The sequence below is a fragment of the Gobius niger genome (assembly GCF_951799975.1).
Source record: "Gobius niger genome assembly, chromosome: 14".
NCBI classification, from domain to species: Eukaryota; Metazoa; Chordata; class Actinopteri; order Gobiiformes; family Gobiidae; genus Gobius; species Gobius niger.
In genome coordinates, this window is record NC_136865.1 from 13,385,374 (window position 1) to 13,402,033 (window position 16,660).

Here is a 16,660-nt window from a genome sequence, read left to right on the forward strand (position 1 = left end):
ACAGGCCGTGCTACTGTGACTGGATACATTATAACACATTATGAGACTGGTGCTTCCGAACCCCGGGCTGGAGGAGCGGATACCTAACTATGACCAACTTGAGAAGATGGAACAAGAGGAGGTCCAGGACAGACCCAAGTGGGATAACAAGGCACAGTATATCCTCACCTGTGTAGGATTTTGTATTGGATTGGGAAATGTATGGCGGTTCCCCTATCTGTGTCAAAGTCACGGAGGAGGTGAGTGACTGGAATGTTGATATCATGTTTTGGATGACTCCAAATTAATCACTATGTCTTTGGACTCAAATGTGTTGCAGAGTTTGTTCCGACTGATAAAAATAATGTGACTTTCTTCACTTTGTTTTGTAAAAAACATTAACTGAAAATACATTGTGAGGCGTTTAGGTAATCATTGAACGTGACATCCATAAATATGGCCAGTCTGTGGATAAGTTGTTGTGAGTTAGTATAGTCAGTGATTTAATGATCAATGAACTGCTTGTGACTTATTCACTTGTGACTTCAGACTTTTGCATTTGCTTTTCTTTTAGATTTTACCAGGGCCAGTTGGGGATTATTACGAATCAAATCAGGAAATCTGAAATAAAAAAAACAATTGTGCCCAGAGATGTTTGAAGCATAACATTTTGTGCAGGCGCTTTCTTGATTCCCTATCTGATCTTGTTGGTGCTGGAGGGAACGCCTCTTCTTCTTCTGGAGTTTGCTATTGGTCAGCGTTTGAGGAAAGGCAGTGTGGGAGTGTGGCGAGCCATTAACCCTTATCTGACTGGTATTGGTGGGTTTGAGTTAAAGCGTTGCCGGAACACCACTATGTTATGGAACTGTAGATAAAGTTGCTAACCATGTATTGATTGTCTTTAGGTATTGCCTCTATGCTAGTGTCCTTTTTGATCGGGCTGTATTACAACACCATAACAGCCTGGATCTTGTGGTACTTATTCAACTCTTTTCAAGAGCCCCTTCCATGGGATCAGTGTCCCCTCAATGAGAATAAGACAGGTACAAAACAAAGTTGCATAACATTATACACTGCATTCCCACTATTATCCTTTTTCTTTTGTTTTAGGTTATGTCTCTGAATGCCAAGAGAGCTCGACTGTAGATTACTTTTTCTACAGAGTCACACTGAACAGTTCTACATCAATAGGTGACTCTGGAGGTATTCACTGGCCAATGGTTGTTAGTCTGTTAGCTGCCTGGACAATCATCTGCATTTGCTGCATTAGAGGGATCAGCACAGCAGGAAAGGTTTGTAAATGTAATTTGTTTTGCACAATCTAAAATGTAGGCTATTTAACAATGCTATTCAACTGGACAGTTAGTGCGTCTTTAATAAATCTAAGAAACAAGTGTATTGATGTTCTGATATTTATTCCAAGGCCGTGTACGTCACAGCGATCCTACCTTACTTTGTTCTGGCCATTTTCCTGATCCGTGGCCTGACCCTTAAAGGTGCTCTAAGTGGAATCAAGTTCCTCTTCACACCAGTTGTGAGTTGTGCTACAAACAATGACAAAAATGAATCCTATTTAGCCTGAGAATGCAAGACAAACAGCGGCTCATTTTGCAGGTTGACGAGTTGATCAAGCCCAGCACTTGGCTGGACGCTGGAGCTCAGGTGTTCTTTTCTTTTGGATTAGCATGGGGAGGACTCATTTCATTTTCAAGCTACAACCCGCTTCAGTGAGAAATAAACTTTACCATGGACGTATAGCCATCCCTTCTCTGTGCTGCCGCTTCGTAAACTACTCTTCTTTTTTTCCAGTAACAACTGCAAGAACGATGCCGTAATCCTGTCGGTTGTTACTGCTGCAACCTCAGTCTATGCAGCCATGGTGACATACACCATTATAGGCTTCAGAGCTACAGAAAAATATGATCAGTGCATCAGTGAGTGAGTACTCTGTCTGTACCCGGTATTAGTAATTCCTCTTTTATGTTTTAAATCAACGAATTCCCAGATCTCCAACACCTTTGTCGGCCGCAAGGAGCTAGTCACTAGGAGCCGAACATGTTTCCTCCCGACAGGTGCCCATATAACTTAAAAGGGATCATCTCAAGCACACAGTCGGTCTTGCAAATGCGGGATTTATTCACAGGTGGATAGTGGATAGATAGATGTTGCAGTATCTAGGCTTTTGTCGGTAAAGGCAAATGGTCCTAACTAGCAAACTAAGGCGGATTACAGCAACAGGTTAAATCGATGTCTATACCATCATATGGCATTGATGAATGTCTTTCCTGTCACCTGTTGTGTGCTTGTAATGCACAACTAACACAGTAATACATCTTCGCACGTCTGTTTTCAGTAACATCATAAAATTATTGAATGGCTTTAATTTGGCTGAAAGCATCATCACACCCGACAACTACGAGGAAGCCTTTAAAAAGTTGAACAGCACAAATCCAGATACTGTCATGGAACTGGACATACTCCCCTGCGACATGCAAAAATTTCTCAGCGAGGTACTTATTCAGTATTTTAACGCTGTATGCAGCTCGTGGGTCAACTACAAGTAAGTGAATACATAAACTACAGCCTTCGCTCTGTCTCCAGGGCGTGGAGGGACCTGGTCTGGCTTTCATTGTCTTCACAGAGGCCATTATCAATATGCCTGCTTCTCCGGCATGGGCCATACTGTTTTTCATCATGCTTCTCTGTTTGGGTCTCTCAACACTCATTGGCACCTTCGAGGGAGTGATTGTTCCATTGAGGGACCTAAATGTGTTCCCTAAAACATGGCCTCACGAAGCAGTAACAGGTCCTTTTCTGTTAATTATTGTATTTATTAACTTGCCACGTGATTCAATAAATATTTTACTGTTTGTGTTTTAGCTGTGACATTCCTTATTGCCTTCATTATGACCCTGCTGTTTGCCCAACACTCCGGGTTTTACTGGGTAACTCTCTTTGATAACTTTGCTGGATCTATTCCCCTCCTTTCCATTGGCTTGTTTGAAATCATCACAGTGGTCTATATTTATGGCGTAGACAGGCAAGTACAAATACAGTAATCACGACAATGCAGCAACAGCAAAGTTCATTTTCACAGCTGACATAATTTCTCCCAGATTCAACGAAGACATCAAGTTTATGACTGGATCCAAGCCAAACATCTTCTGGCAGATTACCTGGAGGTTCATTAGCCCTCTCATTATACTGGTCATCTTAGTTTTCTACCTCATAACTCAGACTCAAGAAGAACTAACCTACTTAGTCTGGGATCCCAATTCTGTAAGACAATACATTTATGTCATATGAAAGTTAAAAAAAAGAAAGGGACTTTCTTTACTTCTTTTCTTCACAGGAGAATTTTCCTTCTTTGACGTCGGTCCCTTACCCAGGATGGATCAGCGCAGTCATCTTCCTATTGGCAGGAGTCCCCAGTTTGGCACTGCCCTTGTATGCTTTGTGCCGGATGATCTTTATCAGATGCAAGAAGAAGGAAGTCGCATTAAAGGACTGATATTTGAACATACTGACATGCATATGCAGAGTCTATAAAGAAATGTGCAGGATCTAAAAGAATAAACAATAATAAATGACTAAGAATCCGCACAACTAAATAGCACCCAAGTATTTTAGTCCTGGGAGAAAAACAAAACATAAAACAGAGCACGAACTGAGCCTGAACCCCTCTTCAGAGTGGGTGATACCTTCAAAATGTAGTTATATATATATATATATATATATATATATATATATATATATATATATATATATATATATATGGTCCAGAGCAATATATATATATATTGCTTTGGACCATAAAGCATATTGTAAACAAACATGTCATGTATTGGCACTATTAGGTACTAGGCAGATATTAGGGCAACTGTCTACAAATGTTCCACTGCCAGAAAAATAAGTTGTCTAAGATCAATCAAGTTTGTATAAATGTGTGTTTGAGCGATAATACAGCAAAATATTATCAAGATACAAATCATATAAAAGAAAGTAATGTACCATAATAAATATGTCAAGCACAGATCCAACATTTCATGTGTGTGTGAGTGGTTGGTGATGGTCGGAGTATGGAGTGAAAAATCCCCTTGCCTTATGTGAAGCGCCTTGGGTGACCTGTGTCAAGAAGAGAAGAGAAAGAAGAGAACTAGAACTGAAGACATTTCACATCTTATGAAAGAGTCTGTCAATTCCGAAGTTCCTTGTATTTACAATATAATATCACTAATATGTTTTCATGTGCTGGAGTGTGGCTCAGAGTCAAAATCCAAACAACAACATAATATATTTAAAAAATCTTGCATGAAGGGCCAAAAACTAGTTCATCACATGATCTACTATAATGAGATTAATCTTTACATAGTTGCATAATGATGAATTGTTGTGCGTCCACAAGCTGGCCAATGAAATCCAACAGATAAAGAAAAAGATCATAAACTTTTGCCACAGTGACGCGCCTTTTAGGTTTACATGAAGGATCTGTTAGGAAGAACTCCAGTGCCAGTTCTGCTTCGGTGTAGCCACGATGAAGCTGCTGCTCCCTAACCCTGGACTAGATCAGCGCATCCACACGTATGAGGACCTGGAGAGGATACACAAAGAGCAGGCTGAGGACCGGCCCAAGTGGGACAACAAAGCCCAGTACATCCTCACCTGTGTGGGCTTCTGCATTGGAATTGGCAATGTGTGGCGCTTCCCGTACTTGTGCCAGAGCCATGGAGGAGGTAATGACACAACAACAATACAACTGACATACTGTAGTTATGTAAACCATCAGAAAATAAGTACAATTAAGTTGATATTATTTTGTTGTAGATTATAAATGTAGTCAACAATAATTCTTAATGCGTGTGCAACATTTTCATAGCAGGAGTAGGTAGCTATTCATTAACACAATTCTGCTTGCCGGGTTAACTTAGGTAAACGTTGAGGTAAGGTGGCTATATTTTGCAATATTATTAGAATTCCAATAGCAGAATATTGTTAGAGTTATTATTACAATTATTATTATTATTGAAATTATTTTAAAATGCAAAAAATGGGCCAACTTTCCCTTGCCTTGTGTTCTCTAACCACAGTGGACAGAGAAAAGTCACTAAATACACACTGATATGCTAACTTATTACATATAGAAAACCATGCTCTGCTGATTACAGGAGCCTTTTTGATCCCATTTCTAATCCTGCTGGTGCTTGAGGGAATGCCTATTCTTTTTATGGAGTTTGCGATTGGTCAGCGTCTGAGAAAAGGTAGTGTTGGAGTATGGCAGGCCATCAACCCTTATCTGGCTGGTATTGGTGAGTTAAAATAATTAAGAAACCACAAGCATTCCCACTGACCCAACAGCTAGTAATGGAATTCTGTCTCCTTAGGGATTGCCTCTATGCTGATATCCTTTTTAATTGGGCTATACTACAACACATTAATAGCCTGGATACTGTATTATCTCTTCAATTCCTTTCAAAACCCTCTTCCCTGGGCACAGTGTCCTATGAATGAAAACATGACAGGTAAAACACAATCAAAAATCTTTATGGACATGAGGGCAAGATTCTTTTGATCGTGAAAACATATGTTGTTATAGGTTACATGGCTGAATGCCAAAGGAGCTCCGCTGTGGATTACTTCTTTTACAGAGTCACCCTGAACACCTCTACCTCAATATCCGAGTCTGCGGGCCTCCACTGGCCTATAGTAGTGTGTCTGTTAGTGGCCTGGACAGTAATATGGCTTTCTTATGTCAGAGGAATAAGCAGTTCTGGGAAGGTTTGTAGAATATGCATTGTGTCATATATTTATAACCATACAGAATCACTAAAACGTTATTAACTTGTTCATGTCGATTTAGGTGGTCTACGTCACAGCCATACTGCCTTATATTGTCCTAACCATCTTTCTTGTGCGAGGAGCGACTCTTAAAGGCGCTCTGACTGGAGTTAAGTTCCTTTTCACACCCGATGTGAGTCTTCAGCAACATGAATACAAATCATAAATTGAGGATTACAAGGACAAGGACTCTTTCAACTTCAGAAATTTCTCTTGATTTTGCAGGTTGAAGAGTTGATGAAACCAACTACCTGGCTGAATGCTGGAGCTCAGGTGTTCTTTTCATTCGGGATTGGATGGGGAGGACTCATTTCTTTCTCAAGCTACAACCCAATTCAGTAAGAAGTGAACTTTATACAGGTCAGTCTGGATATATAGTTATTATCTTCTTTCTAATTCTAGCAACAACTGCAATAACGATGCTTTATTGTTGTCGGCTGTTACTGCAGTAACTGCAATCTTTGCAGCCACTGTGACCTACACCATCATCGGCTTCAGAGCCACACAGCAATATGAAAAATGTATCAGTGGGTAAGTGATTTTCAACTACATGCAATGAGATTATCGTAACTGTAAATATGGACATGGTTCCAAATAAACTACACAACATAACCCTAGGTGAAAGTGAAATTACATGTTCTTCATAACTTCTTATTCATCTTATAGTAACATCTTGACTTTAATGAATGCCTTTAACTTCCCGGAGATGAGCATCACCACAGACAACTATGAGGAAGCCTTTCAACATTTGAACAGCACTTATCCTGCAACTGTTATGGAGTTGGACATCGTTTCCTGTGACATACAGAAGTTTCTTAGTGAGGTACTTGACACTATAAGGCTGAGAAAAGTTGTTTGTGGAAAACAAAAGTTTGGAAACACCTTTTTTCTGTTTTTCCTTATTTTCAACACTAATTACATTATGTGATTCTCAATGAAGGCATTAAACTACAGAATGAATAAACACGAGATTATGTCTGTGTAGGCTCTCAGTCGTTCAGGAGTTGTCCATCTTCACTAAAGGTTCTTGAGTCAGTAATTAGCATTGATCAGCTGAGAGTAAAGCGGTTCAGACTGAAACACAGGTGTGAGTTAGGTCGTTAGGACTTAGAACTACATAGGTGTTTACACACAGGTGAGAGTAGCCGTTAATAGAGGAGAAGACTGAGCCAAGCTAAACCTCCCAGTGGTCTATATCTAACCTGCACGCTAAGCTTATACTTTAGTGTCGTTGACAAAGCCTTTTTGATGCTACAGAGGATGACTCAAGAACCTTCATTGCACATGGGATTATGTAGAACAAAAAAGTGTGAAATAACTCAAAATATGTTTTATATTAAAAGTTCATAAAAATTGCCACCCTTTTTTCTCAATGATCTTCACCAGGTAAGTTACCTGAAAGTCAAATTAATTATTATAATTATAATTATTAATGCCTCCAGTGAGAATATACAATGTAAATAGTCTTGAAATAAAAGAATAAAACAATTAATGCAAAAGCATTTCCAAACTTTTGACTGGTAGTGTATATATTATCGAAATGAATATAAATGCTTCTACAGCTGCTCGTCAAATAATTCATATCATGAAAAAGTGCATTCATTTCTGTTATTAAACTTAAACTGTGAAACTATGATAGACTCATTACATGCAAAGTGAGATATGTCACCTTTATTTGTTATCATTTTGATTATCATGGCTCACAGCTTGAAAAAAATAATAAAACAATAATATTATAACAAAGGCTTGACATATGTCACTTTGCATGTAATGAGTCCATCATATATTATTTTCACATTTTAGGTTGAATAACAGAAGTAAATGCACTTTTTAATGATATTCTAATTATATGACGAGCACCTGTATACTTTATTGGTATGACAAAGGTGTCGTAAAAATTGGCTTCTGCAAAGCCAATAGAGGAGAACATTCAATTTGAAAGGGCTTGGTCTGTTATAAAGAACAACATATTCTTAAATGTGGGATCAAAAATATCACACACACATAGAAAAATAGTACAGGTAGATAACAGAAGCAATTTTTATAAAGAGGAAAAATTTAGCCTAAATAAGCGGGGTGGGCCACGTGGTGAAGCTATAAATTGTCGACTGGACTGGGTTGGTTATCAGAATCAGAATAGTTTTTATTTCCATTGTTTGAGGACAGGTTCACAAACTAGTTATTTTTCTCTGTGCACACGTGCAACATAATACATAAAACATGCAACACAAATTTAGATAAAAATAAGCTATTAAACTTTTAACTATGAGGTTATAGGGGCATGCATGAAGAATATTAAAATAAATAAGATAAAAAATAAAAAGTAAAATATGGTAAGACGACAACAATTTGACATAGAACAACAGCGGGATTGTATTTACAGATGTGTAGGTGTATAAAGGTGCATAAAGTGATAAAGTGATAGCAGCTGATCTAAGCGTGGACACACCACACAGTGCAACAGGGCAGATTACATCTGTTCAAGTGGTTTATTTATGGGTCTGGCTAGACCGTAGCCGTAGTCCGTGTCCAGGGTGAGAAGGGTCAGCTGTGATCCGACCTACACGCCTCCGGGTCCTCGAGGTGAACAGGTCCTGGAGAGATGGGGGCTCACAACTAATCACCTTCTCAGCAGCAGCACAATGCGCTGCAGTCGATGCTTGTGTCTGTAGTGCCGGGGAACCACACGGTGATGGAGGAGGAGAGGATGGACTTGATGATGGCCGTGTAGAACTGCATCAGCATCCTGGTCGGCAGCTTAAGTTTCCTCAGCTGACACTGGAAGGTCATCCTCTGCTGGGCCTTCTTAATGAGACAGCTGATGGTTGGCTCTCATTTGAGGTCCTGGGTGATGGTGGTGCCCAGGAAACGGAAGGAGTCCACGATGGAGATAAAAAACATATTGACCACAAGAAGCTAAGAAGAAGCTTTTGCGAATAGAATTAAAACAACTCTGGCCAAACTGCATTTGCTCAGAACGATCCTGTCATATCTCAGAAACTAAGCAGGTAGGGCATGGTTGATGCTTGGTAGATTACCGTTTGAGAACATCAGGAATGAATAATGCAATGTAAAGCATCTTTGAGTGTCCAGTAAAGTGCTGTATAGAACCAATGCATTATTCATATTATTAACTGAACCAACTCAGCATAGTCAACAATTTAAAGCTTCCCTATGAATACTCCCTGGACGAATGAGAACCTGCACAGGGTACATTACAATCTCCCTGCTTTTTACAGGGCACTATCATCCAATGAAGTTGAGCCACTGCCCAGGTCAGGTCAACAGGCAGGTAACGGTACCGAGCGAAAACTAGTCATTGTTTACAGGGGGGGTAGCAGGTACTTACACAACATAGTAGTTTTAAAAACAATACGGTGCCAATGACAAAGTTAAGCCCCTCTCACCTGACTCTGTATGTTCACTACTCTAAACAACCAGTGCGGATGACGACTTGGATAACTATTCTCAATGACCAACGTACAGTGTTAATAATATAGTATAATATTGAAAGCATTAAGTCTCACCTCTATTCTATTCTTGAAAATTCATAAATGCTCATAATATGAATGCTGTTTGAATAACTACATAAGACAAGGAAAAGTTAGTAACTTTTGTCTTGTACATTTTCTAGGGAGTTGAGGGACCTGGCCTGGCTTTCATTGTCTTCGCGGAGGCTATTATCAATATGCCTGGTTCTCCAGCTTGGTCCGTATTGTTTTTCATCATGCTTATGTCCTTGGGCCTTTCAAGCCTTATTGGCACTTTTGAAGGAGTACTTGGCCCTTTAAGAGATGTGAAGATGATCCAAAAAAGGCCCCAGGAAGCAGTTGCAGGTAAAAAAAAAAAAAAAATCTATATTACCTTTTGAATATTAGAGCTTGATTTTTTTTTTTTTTTTTATGTTTTAGGTACACTATTTGTAATTGCATTTTTTATCACATTGCTGTTTGCTCAGCATTCTGGGATGTATTGGGTAACGCTCTTCGATGCCTTTGCTGGATCACTCCCTTCCATTTTTGTTGGCTTGTTTGAAATGTTAATAGTGGTCTACATTTATGGTATAGAAAGGCAAGTGACAACATCATCTTCTTCAAGTGTATTACGTACAACCTAATGTTGAATATCATCACACCAGGTTCAATGAAGACATCAAGTTTATGATTGGATACAAGCCAAACATCTTTTGGCAGGTTACATGGAGGTTCATCAGCCCTCTCCTTATACTGGTCATTTTTGTTTTCTATCTGATAAGCCAAGTACAAGGAGAACTGACTTATTTAGTTTGGGATCCCAGTTCGGTATGAAAATTCAGTTGTATGTTTGTTTTGTTTTTTATTTCAAACAGTGACTTACTTTACTAAATTTCTTCACAGGAGGATTTCCCATCCCTGACGTCAGTCCCTTATCCAGAATGGATCAAAGCAGTTATCTTTGTATTGTCAGGAGTCCCCAGTTTGATACCACTTGTCTATGCTTTGTGTCGGATGATCTATATCAAATGCAAGAAAACATAATGCACAAATGAACAAAGCAAAATACAGTATACATTCAGGAAGGTCATTTACCTTGGCCATTTGCTCACACCCAAGCAAGTAGTACATGCACATACATGTGGATCAGCAGCAATCTCAGATTTGGGGCCTTTCTTCTGTAATAGAGGATATTTCAAATGGTAAATTGGGTAAATTCAGTTCACACTACCCTACTTAGCAATTATCTTGATAAATGACCCCCTAAGTGTAACGGTGTACAGCAGGGGAAGTTTGTTTGAGTGTTTGTTTGTTTTTTTCAAACAAACTGCATTGTGTGTAAGATTTTTTGTTTTTATATCAGGCATTAGTTGGTCTAGTGCATTTTGTATTACTTTAAGTTTTTATCCATGCAATAAAATCTGAAAAATAATCTCAGCAATTATAAAACACTTTGTACAATTAAGTTCCATTTCATTAAAATATTTGTATTACAACATACAAACACTGAAAACAGTTGGATTACAAAGTGTGATGTTTGTGTTTTCACTCAATTAAGTTGCAACATGCTAAAATAACCAAATCTATAGATGTATGTAGCAACACACACGCACGCACGCACGCACACGCACACGCACTTGTATTTATGGTAGTTTGAAAGTGGGTTGCGAAGTCACTCCAGTGTCAAAGTTCGCAGCGGCTGAGTGTAGGTTAAAGGTTAACCCACTTCGAAATACAAGAATATAGAAGAGACTCTGAAATTGTTGTCTTGCTTAACGGAGCCTCAGAGGTAGTGCTAGTTCTGCTTCAGTGTAGCCACGATGAAGCTGCTGCTCCCTAACCCTGGACTTGAGAAGCGCATCCACACGTATGAGGACCTGGAGAGAATGGACAAAGAGCAGGCTGAGGACCGGCCCAAGTGGGACAACAAAGCCCAGTACATCCTGACCTGTCTGGGATACTGCATTGGAATTGGCAATGTGTGGCGCTTCCCGTACTTGTGCCAGAGCCATGGAGGAGGTAATAAAACAGTACAACTGCACAATTACAACAATAATTGTTTGGATTACTTTTTGATCATGTGTGACATTACCATGTCACTTTTACACTCCTCTTTTTGTACTTAAATCATATTTCAAAACACTGCTCTTGGTGATTTCAAGTCTCATTTGTGATCATTTGATTTAACCTGGTGCTTTGCCTGATTATATACTGTATTATAGGTGCCTTTTTGATCCCATATCTTATTCTGCTGGTGCTTGAAGGAATGCCTCTAGTTTTTTTGGAGTTCGCCATTGGTCAGCGCCTGAGAAAAGGTAGTGTTGGTGTATGGCAGGCCATCAACCCCTATCTGACTGGTATTGGTAAGTTAAAATAAGAATTTCCTCTAAATAACATCTCCAAATAATTACATTCTGTCTGCTTAGGGATTGCCTCTATGCTGGTATCCTGGTGGATTGGAGTTTACTTTAACACATTAATAGCTTGGATATTGTATTATCTCTTCAATTCCTTTCAAAGCCCTCTTCCCTGGACACAGTGTCCCCTCAATGAAAACAATACAGGTAAAATACTTTTGATTCTCCTCAGGAAAATGTTGTAATACTTTCAGCCAATGCCATGATAGGGCAGCGCAATGTGATAATAGAAACTGAATTTTTAAATGTTTTTTAATGCAGCTCTATTCTGACACAGTGACACTTTAACACTTTGTCTGTGTGAATGTAGTGTCTGAGTGAATGAATCGTTGAGGTGGTCAGGGGTGTAGAAAAGATTGACAGCCATGTTTCTGTCTACCCAAGGGCAGCTGTGGCCCAGTATAGCGCTTTGAGAGGTTAGATGAGTTTGTATAGCGCAATACAAGAGTTAGCCATTGTTATTATTATTATTGTTATGATCTTGTATCGCCCATCACTACCTCATAATCCTTAATTAAAAAGTATTGGCAAGATATATTGCCAAAATTGGCCTAAACATCTTTTGTTATAGGTTATGTTGCTGAATGTCAAAGGAGCTCCACTGTGGATTACTTCTATTACAGAGTGACCCTGAACACTTCTACCTCAATAACTGAGTCTGCGGGCCTCCACTGGCCAGTAGTAGCTTGTCTCTCAGTGGTCTGGATCATAACATGGCTTTGCTACATCAGAGGAATACGCAGTGCTGGGAAGGTTTGTAGAATATGTATTCATCATATAAATTATAACCATATGGAAACACTAGAATGTTATTTACTTCATGTTCATGTCCATTTAGATGGTCTACATCACAACCATACTACCTTATATTGTTCTAACCATCTTTCTTGTGCGAGGAGCGACTCTTAAAGGCGCTCTGACTGGAGTTAAGTTCCTTTTCACACCCAATGTGAGTCTTCAGCAACATGAATACAAATCATAAATTGAGCATTACAAGCTTGGACTCTTTCAACTTCAGAAATTTCTCTTGATTTTGCAGGTTGAAGAGCTGATGAAACCAACTACCTGGCTGGATGCGGGTTCCCAAGTGTGCTTTTCATTAGGGATTGGATGGGGAGGACTCATTGCTCTCTCAAGCTATAACCCAATTCAGTAAGAATTTTACTATATACATGTCTGGAAATATAGTTATTGTCTTCTTTCTATTCTCAGCAATAACTGCAAGAACGATGCTTTATTGTTGCCGGTTGTTACTGCAGTAACTGCAATCTTTGCAGCCACTGTGACCTACACCATCATCGGCTTCAGAGCCACACAGCAATATGAAAAATGTATCAGTGGGTAAGTGATTTTAAACTACGCACAATGACTTCAGACATTTTTGTATTTGTAAATATGGACATGGTTCCAAAAAACTACACATAACCCTATATGAAAGTAAAATTACATGTTCTTCCTAATCTTTTATTCATCTTATAGTAACATCTTGACTTTAATGAATGCCTTTAACTTCCCGGAGATGAGCATCACCCCAGACAACTATGAGGAAGCCTTTCAACATTTGAACAGCACTTATCCTGCTACTGTTATGGAGTTGGACATCATTTCCTGTGACATACAGAAGTTTCTTAGTGAGGTACTTGACACTATAAGGCTGAGAAAAGTTGCTTGTGGTATGTATTTTGTAATTATAGCTGATTTTATGGTGCCGCTGTACTGCAATACAAATACATTTGGCACAAAATGATATCGTTGCCTATACTACATTATATTAAAAGCATAACATTATTTGCTCACAAGCTATGGTAACACAAATATAATAATTTATTTTCTAGGGAGTGGAGGGACCTGGGTTGGCTTTCATTGTCTTCGCGGAGGCTATTATCAATATGCCGGCTTCTCCAGCTTGGTCCATATTGTTTTTCATCATGCTTCTCTCTTTGGGTCTCTCAAGTCTTGTTGGCACTTTTGAAGGAGTACTTGGCCCTTTGAGAGATGTAAATGCGATCCAAAAAAGGTGGCCCCAGGAAGCAGTTACAGGTAAAACCATTCTATATTGTTTTGTGAGTTATTTAAGATTTCCTTTTCCCTTTTGTAAGATCTTCTGAAGTAACTTGACGCATTTCTGCATTCTTCCTGCATTCTTCCTCAAAAGAGTCAGACATTGAGCTTGCTATTTCCACATGTTTTGGCAAGACACATCACTATAGCATCACCTGACATATTTCACTTTTGTGTTACAGGTACAATATTCGTCGTTGCATTTTTTATTTCCTTGCTGTTTGCTCAACAATCTGGGATGTATTGGTTAGCACTCTTTAATAACTTTGCTGGATCTCTTCCTTCCATTTTTGTTGGCTTGATTGAAAGTTTAATAGTGGTCTACGTTTATGGCATTGAAAGGCAAGTTCAAGTAACAAAAACAACAATGCCTTCTTCAAGTGTAGAATGTACAACCTAATGTTAAATATCCTCACTCCAGGTTCAATGAAGACATCAAGTTTATGATTGGATACAAGCCAAACATCTTTTGGCAGGTTACATGGAGGTTCATCAGCCCTCTCCTTATACTGGTCATTTTTGTTTTCTATCTGATAAGCCAAGTACAAGGAGAACTGACTTATTTAGTTTGGGATCCCGATTCAGTAAGAAACAACATCCAAGACCTATGCATGATTGAAAAAACTGCTACTTACCTTACGTACTTTGTTTCCTCACAGGAAAATTTCCCATCTTTGACATCAGTCTCTTATCCAGGATGGATCAATGCAGTAATTTTTCTATTGTCAGGAGCCCCTCTTTTTGTTCCACTCTTCTATGCTTTGTGTCGAGCGATCTACATCAGATGCAACAAAAAATAAAATGCACAAATGAATTGAGCAAAATTGTGTGAGAAAGATTAATTCTGAGTTAGAAACACAGTATACATTATGAACAATGGACAGCACGGGCAAGTTTGCTTGGCAGTGAATGGTAAAATGTAGAGACCGACGCCAATGCCGATATGTTGGGATGTTAATTGACCGATGCCGATATGCTCGGCCGATTTTTCAAAATGTCTATAATACCATAAAGAAATACTTGGCCCCTCCAGCACCGGCCGATTTAATTTTATTACTTTAGGTGATCCAATCATAGTTTCTGTTGTTGTGGGAGGACTTGTTTTAAAGCCCTGGCCTGACTTTGCTTCCAATGAAAAAAACGGAAGTCTCTATCATTTTCGGTCGCAGAAATATCGTCTTTTTTCTGCGCAAGATTGACCAATAGCTGATATTGTAAAACCCCCAAATATCGGCCCAATGATATATCGGTCGGCCATTAGTAAAATCGAAAATGGTCTCAATATATATAGGACTTTTCCACCTACATTAGGCACTCAAAGCGCTTTACAGCAAGGAACCACTCACCCGTTCACACTCTCATTCATACACCAGTGTACGCAGACACTGGAGGCAAGGTGGGTGAAGTGTCTTGCCCATGGACACACCGACAGTGTGCACCTTCAGGATTCCAACCCCAGACCTTCTGATCATGAGACGACCCACCCCTGGTGGCGCAGATGGTAGAGCACCACCGGGGGCGCTGATGTAATCAAAAGGTTTTAGTGCATTATATTAACGGTACGTGAATTAATGTATAATTCATGACTTCATACATGCATACATCATAACATGACTTCATTAGGCTTCGTGAATAACTACTCATGAATTTACACAGTTAATTAGGGGAAAGACCTCATTAATGATCATGCAAACTCCACGGGAATCGAACTCAGGACCTTCTTGCTATGAGGCAGGAGTTCTAACCGCCCAGCCACAGTGCTGCATTTGCCTGTAACAGGGATAATCAAGTTGTGTCCAGATGTGGGCAAGTCCTGTGGCTGAGTGTGGCCATGACACACACTCGCTGCCCCCGTTGGCCACTTACTTTATACTCAACTCTGCCCATGTCTGATGTTTTGTTTATTTGTAGGTCTGTTGTCTCTGTGTTGTAGGGTCCATTGCGTATATAAACTTTACTGCATGTCTGTAACCGTTTTCAGTGTCCTATAAATAGCTTTTACTATAATTAATATATTTTTATGTTGATGTTTAATGGATTGATTTTATCTGGTTTCTACTGTGAAGCACTGAATTGCCTTGTGTATGAATTGTGCTTCAGAAAAAAACTTGCCTTGCCTATATGTGCATTTTTCCATCTTGTTTTTAGAAGGTTTATAATGTCCGCCCACAGGAACTATAGATGCAAAGGCAGAGGAGGAAGTGTCCAGCAGAGGGAGACATCATTCATATTAATCAACCACAGACAACAAAAACACATTCAGATTTCAAACTGATCATCATCTGTACAGTGACAACTTATGTGCATAACTCTTCGTGTAAGTTAAGAGTTATGTACATGAGTAGTCTACTGTACAGTATACTGTACAATAGACTACTCAACTATGTGTTCATTATTAATCAATAACTATATAGCTACTCATAAATATCCCCAAGTGAACCCTACCCAACATATACTCACATAATCATTTAATTTACCGGTATATGTTAATTATTAACATCATATCACATAATAAAGAGATATTTTGTCTATTTTTTTCCCACTTTAACTGAATGCAAAAGCCTTTGCAACATGCGTTAAGTGCTGATCCACGTTTTTGTTGAAAAGGAATTTGAAGAAATTCACCTTTTAATTAGGTGGAGCAAATATAGATGTCTGTGCTGTTGTATCTGGCTCTTTGGAGCTGGCAATGATGTTTTTTTTTTTCCAATTCAGATATTCAATCATTAATTAAATAGCTGTAAATAACTTAAAACCACAATGTGGAACATTCCATATCATACATCAAAACAACAACTAAAACTGATTCTAATGATGAACAAAATGCTTCTGCAGAAGGTTATCAAAATTAAGCATTTGGAAGAGGACAAATGTTTGCCTAACTGTTGTCAAAGC

The 16,660-nt window shown here is 39.0% G+C and overlaps 2 protein-coding genes across 2 annotated transcripts; both read left to right on the forward strand.

Moving 5' to 3' along the window:
* Positions 1-40: 40 nt before the first annotated feature.
* Positions 41-10,331, forward strand: LOC306973451 (uncharacterized protein; the record flags this gene model as incomplete). The annotated part of the gene is made up of 24 exons (XM_079570374.1): positions 41-239; positions 658-798; positions 885-1,022; positions 1,090-1,271; positions 1,403-1,513; positions 1,594-1,706; positions 1,789-1,917; positions 2,333-2,489; positions 2,581-2,785; positions 2,860-3,019; positions 3,096-3,258; positions 3,332-3,472; positions 4,475-4,712; positions 5,145-5,285; positions 5,361-5,498; positions 5,573-5,754; positions 5,837-5,947; positions 6,040-6,152; positions 6,217-6,345; positions 6,481-6,637; positions 9,449-9,650; positions 9,726-9,885; positions 9,953-10,115; positions 10,191-10,331. 24 exons carry the CDS (start codon positions 41-43, stop codon positions 10,329-10,331), a joined length of 3,714 nt encoding a protein of 1,237 aa, XP_079426500.1.
* A 776-nt stretch (positions 10,332-11,107) lies between these two features.
* LOC306973452 (sodium-dependent neutral amino acid transporter B(0)AT1-like) lies at positions 11,108-14,195 on the forward strand (the record flags this gene model as incomplete). The annotated part of the gene is made up of 10 exons (XM_079570375.1): positions 11,108-11,306; positions 11,510-11,650; positions 11,714-11,851; positions 12,276-12,457; positions 12,543-12,653; positions 12,744-12,856; positions 12,917-13,045; positions 13,184-13,340; positions 13,540-13,701; positions 14,187-14,195. The coding sequence occupies 10 exons, from the start codon at positions 11,108-11,110 to the stop codon at positions 14,193-14,195; spliced, it is 1,341 nt and encodes a 446-aa protein (XP_079426501.1).
* Between the last annotated feature and the right edge of the window lie 2,465 nt (positions 14,196-16,660).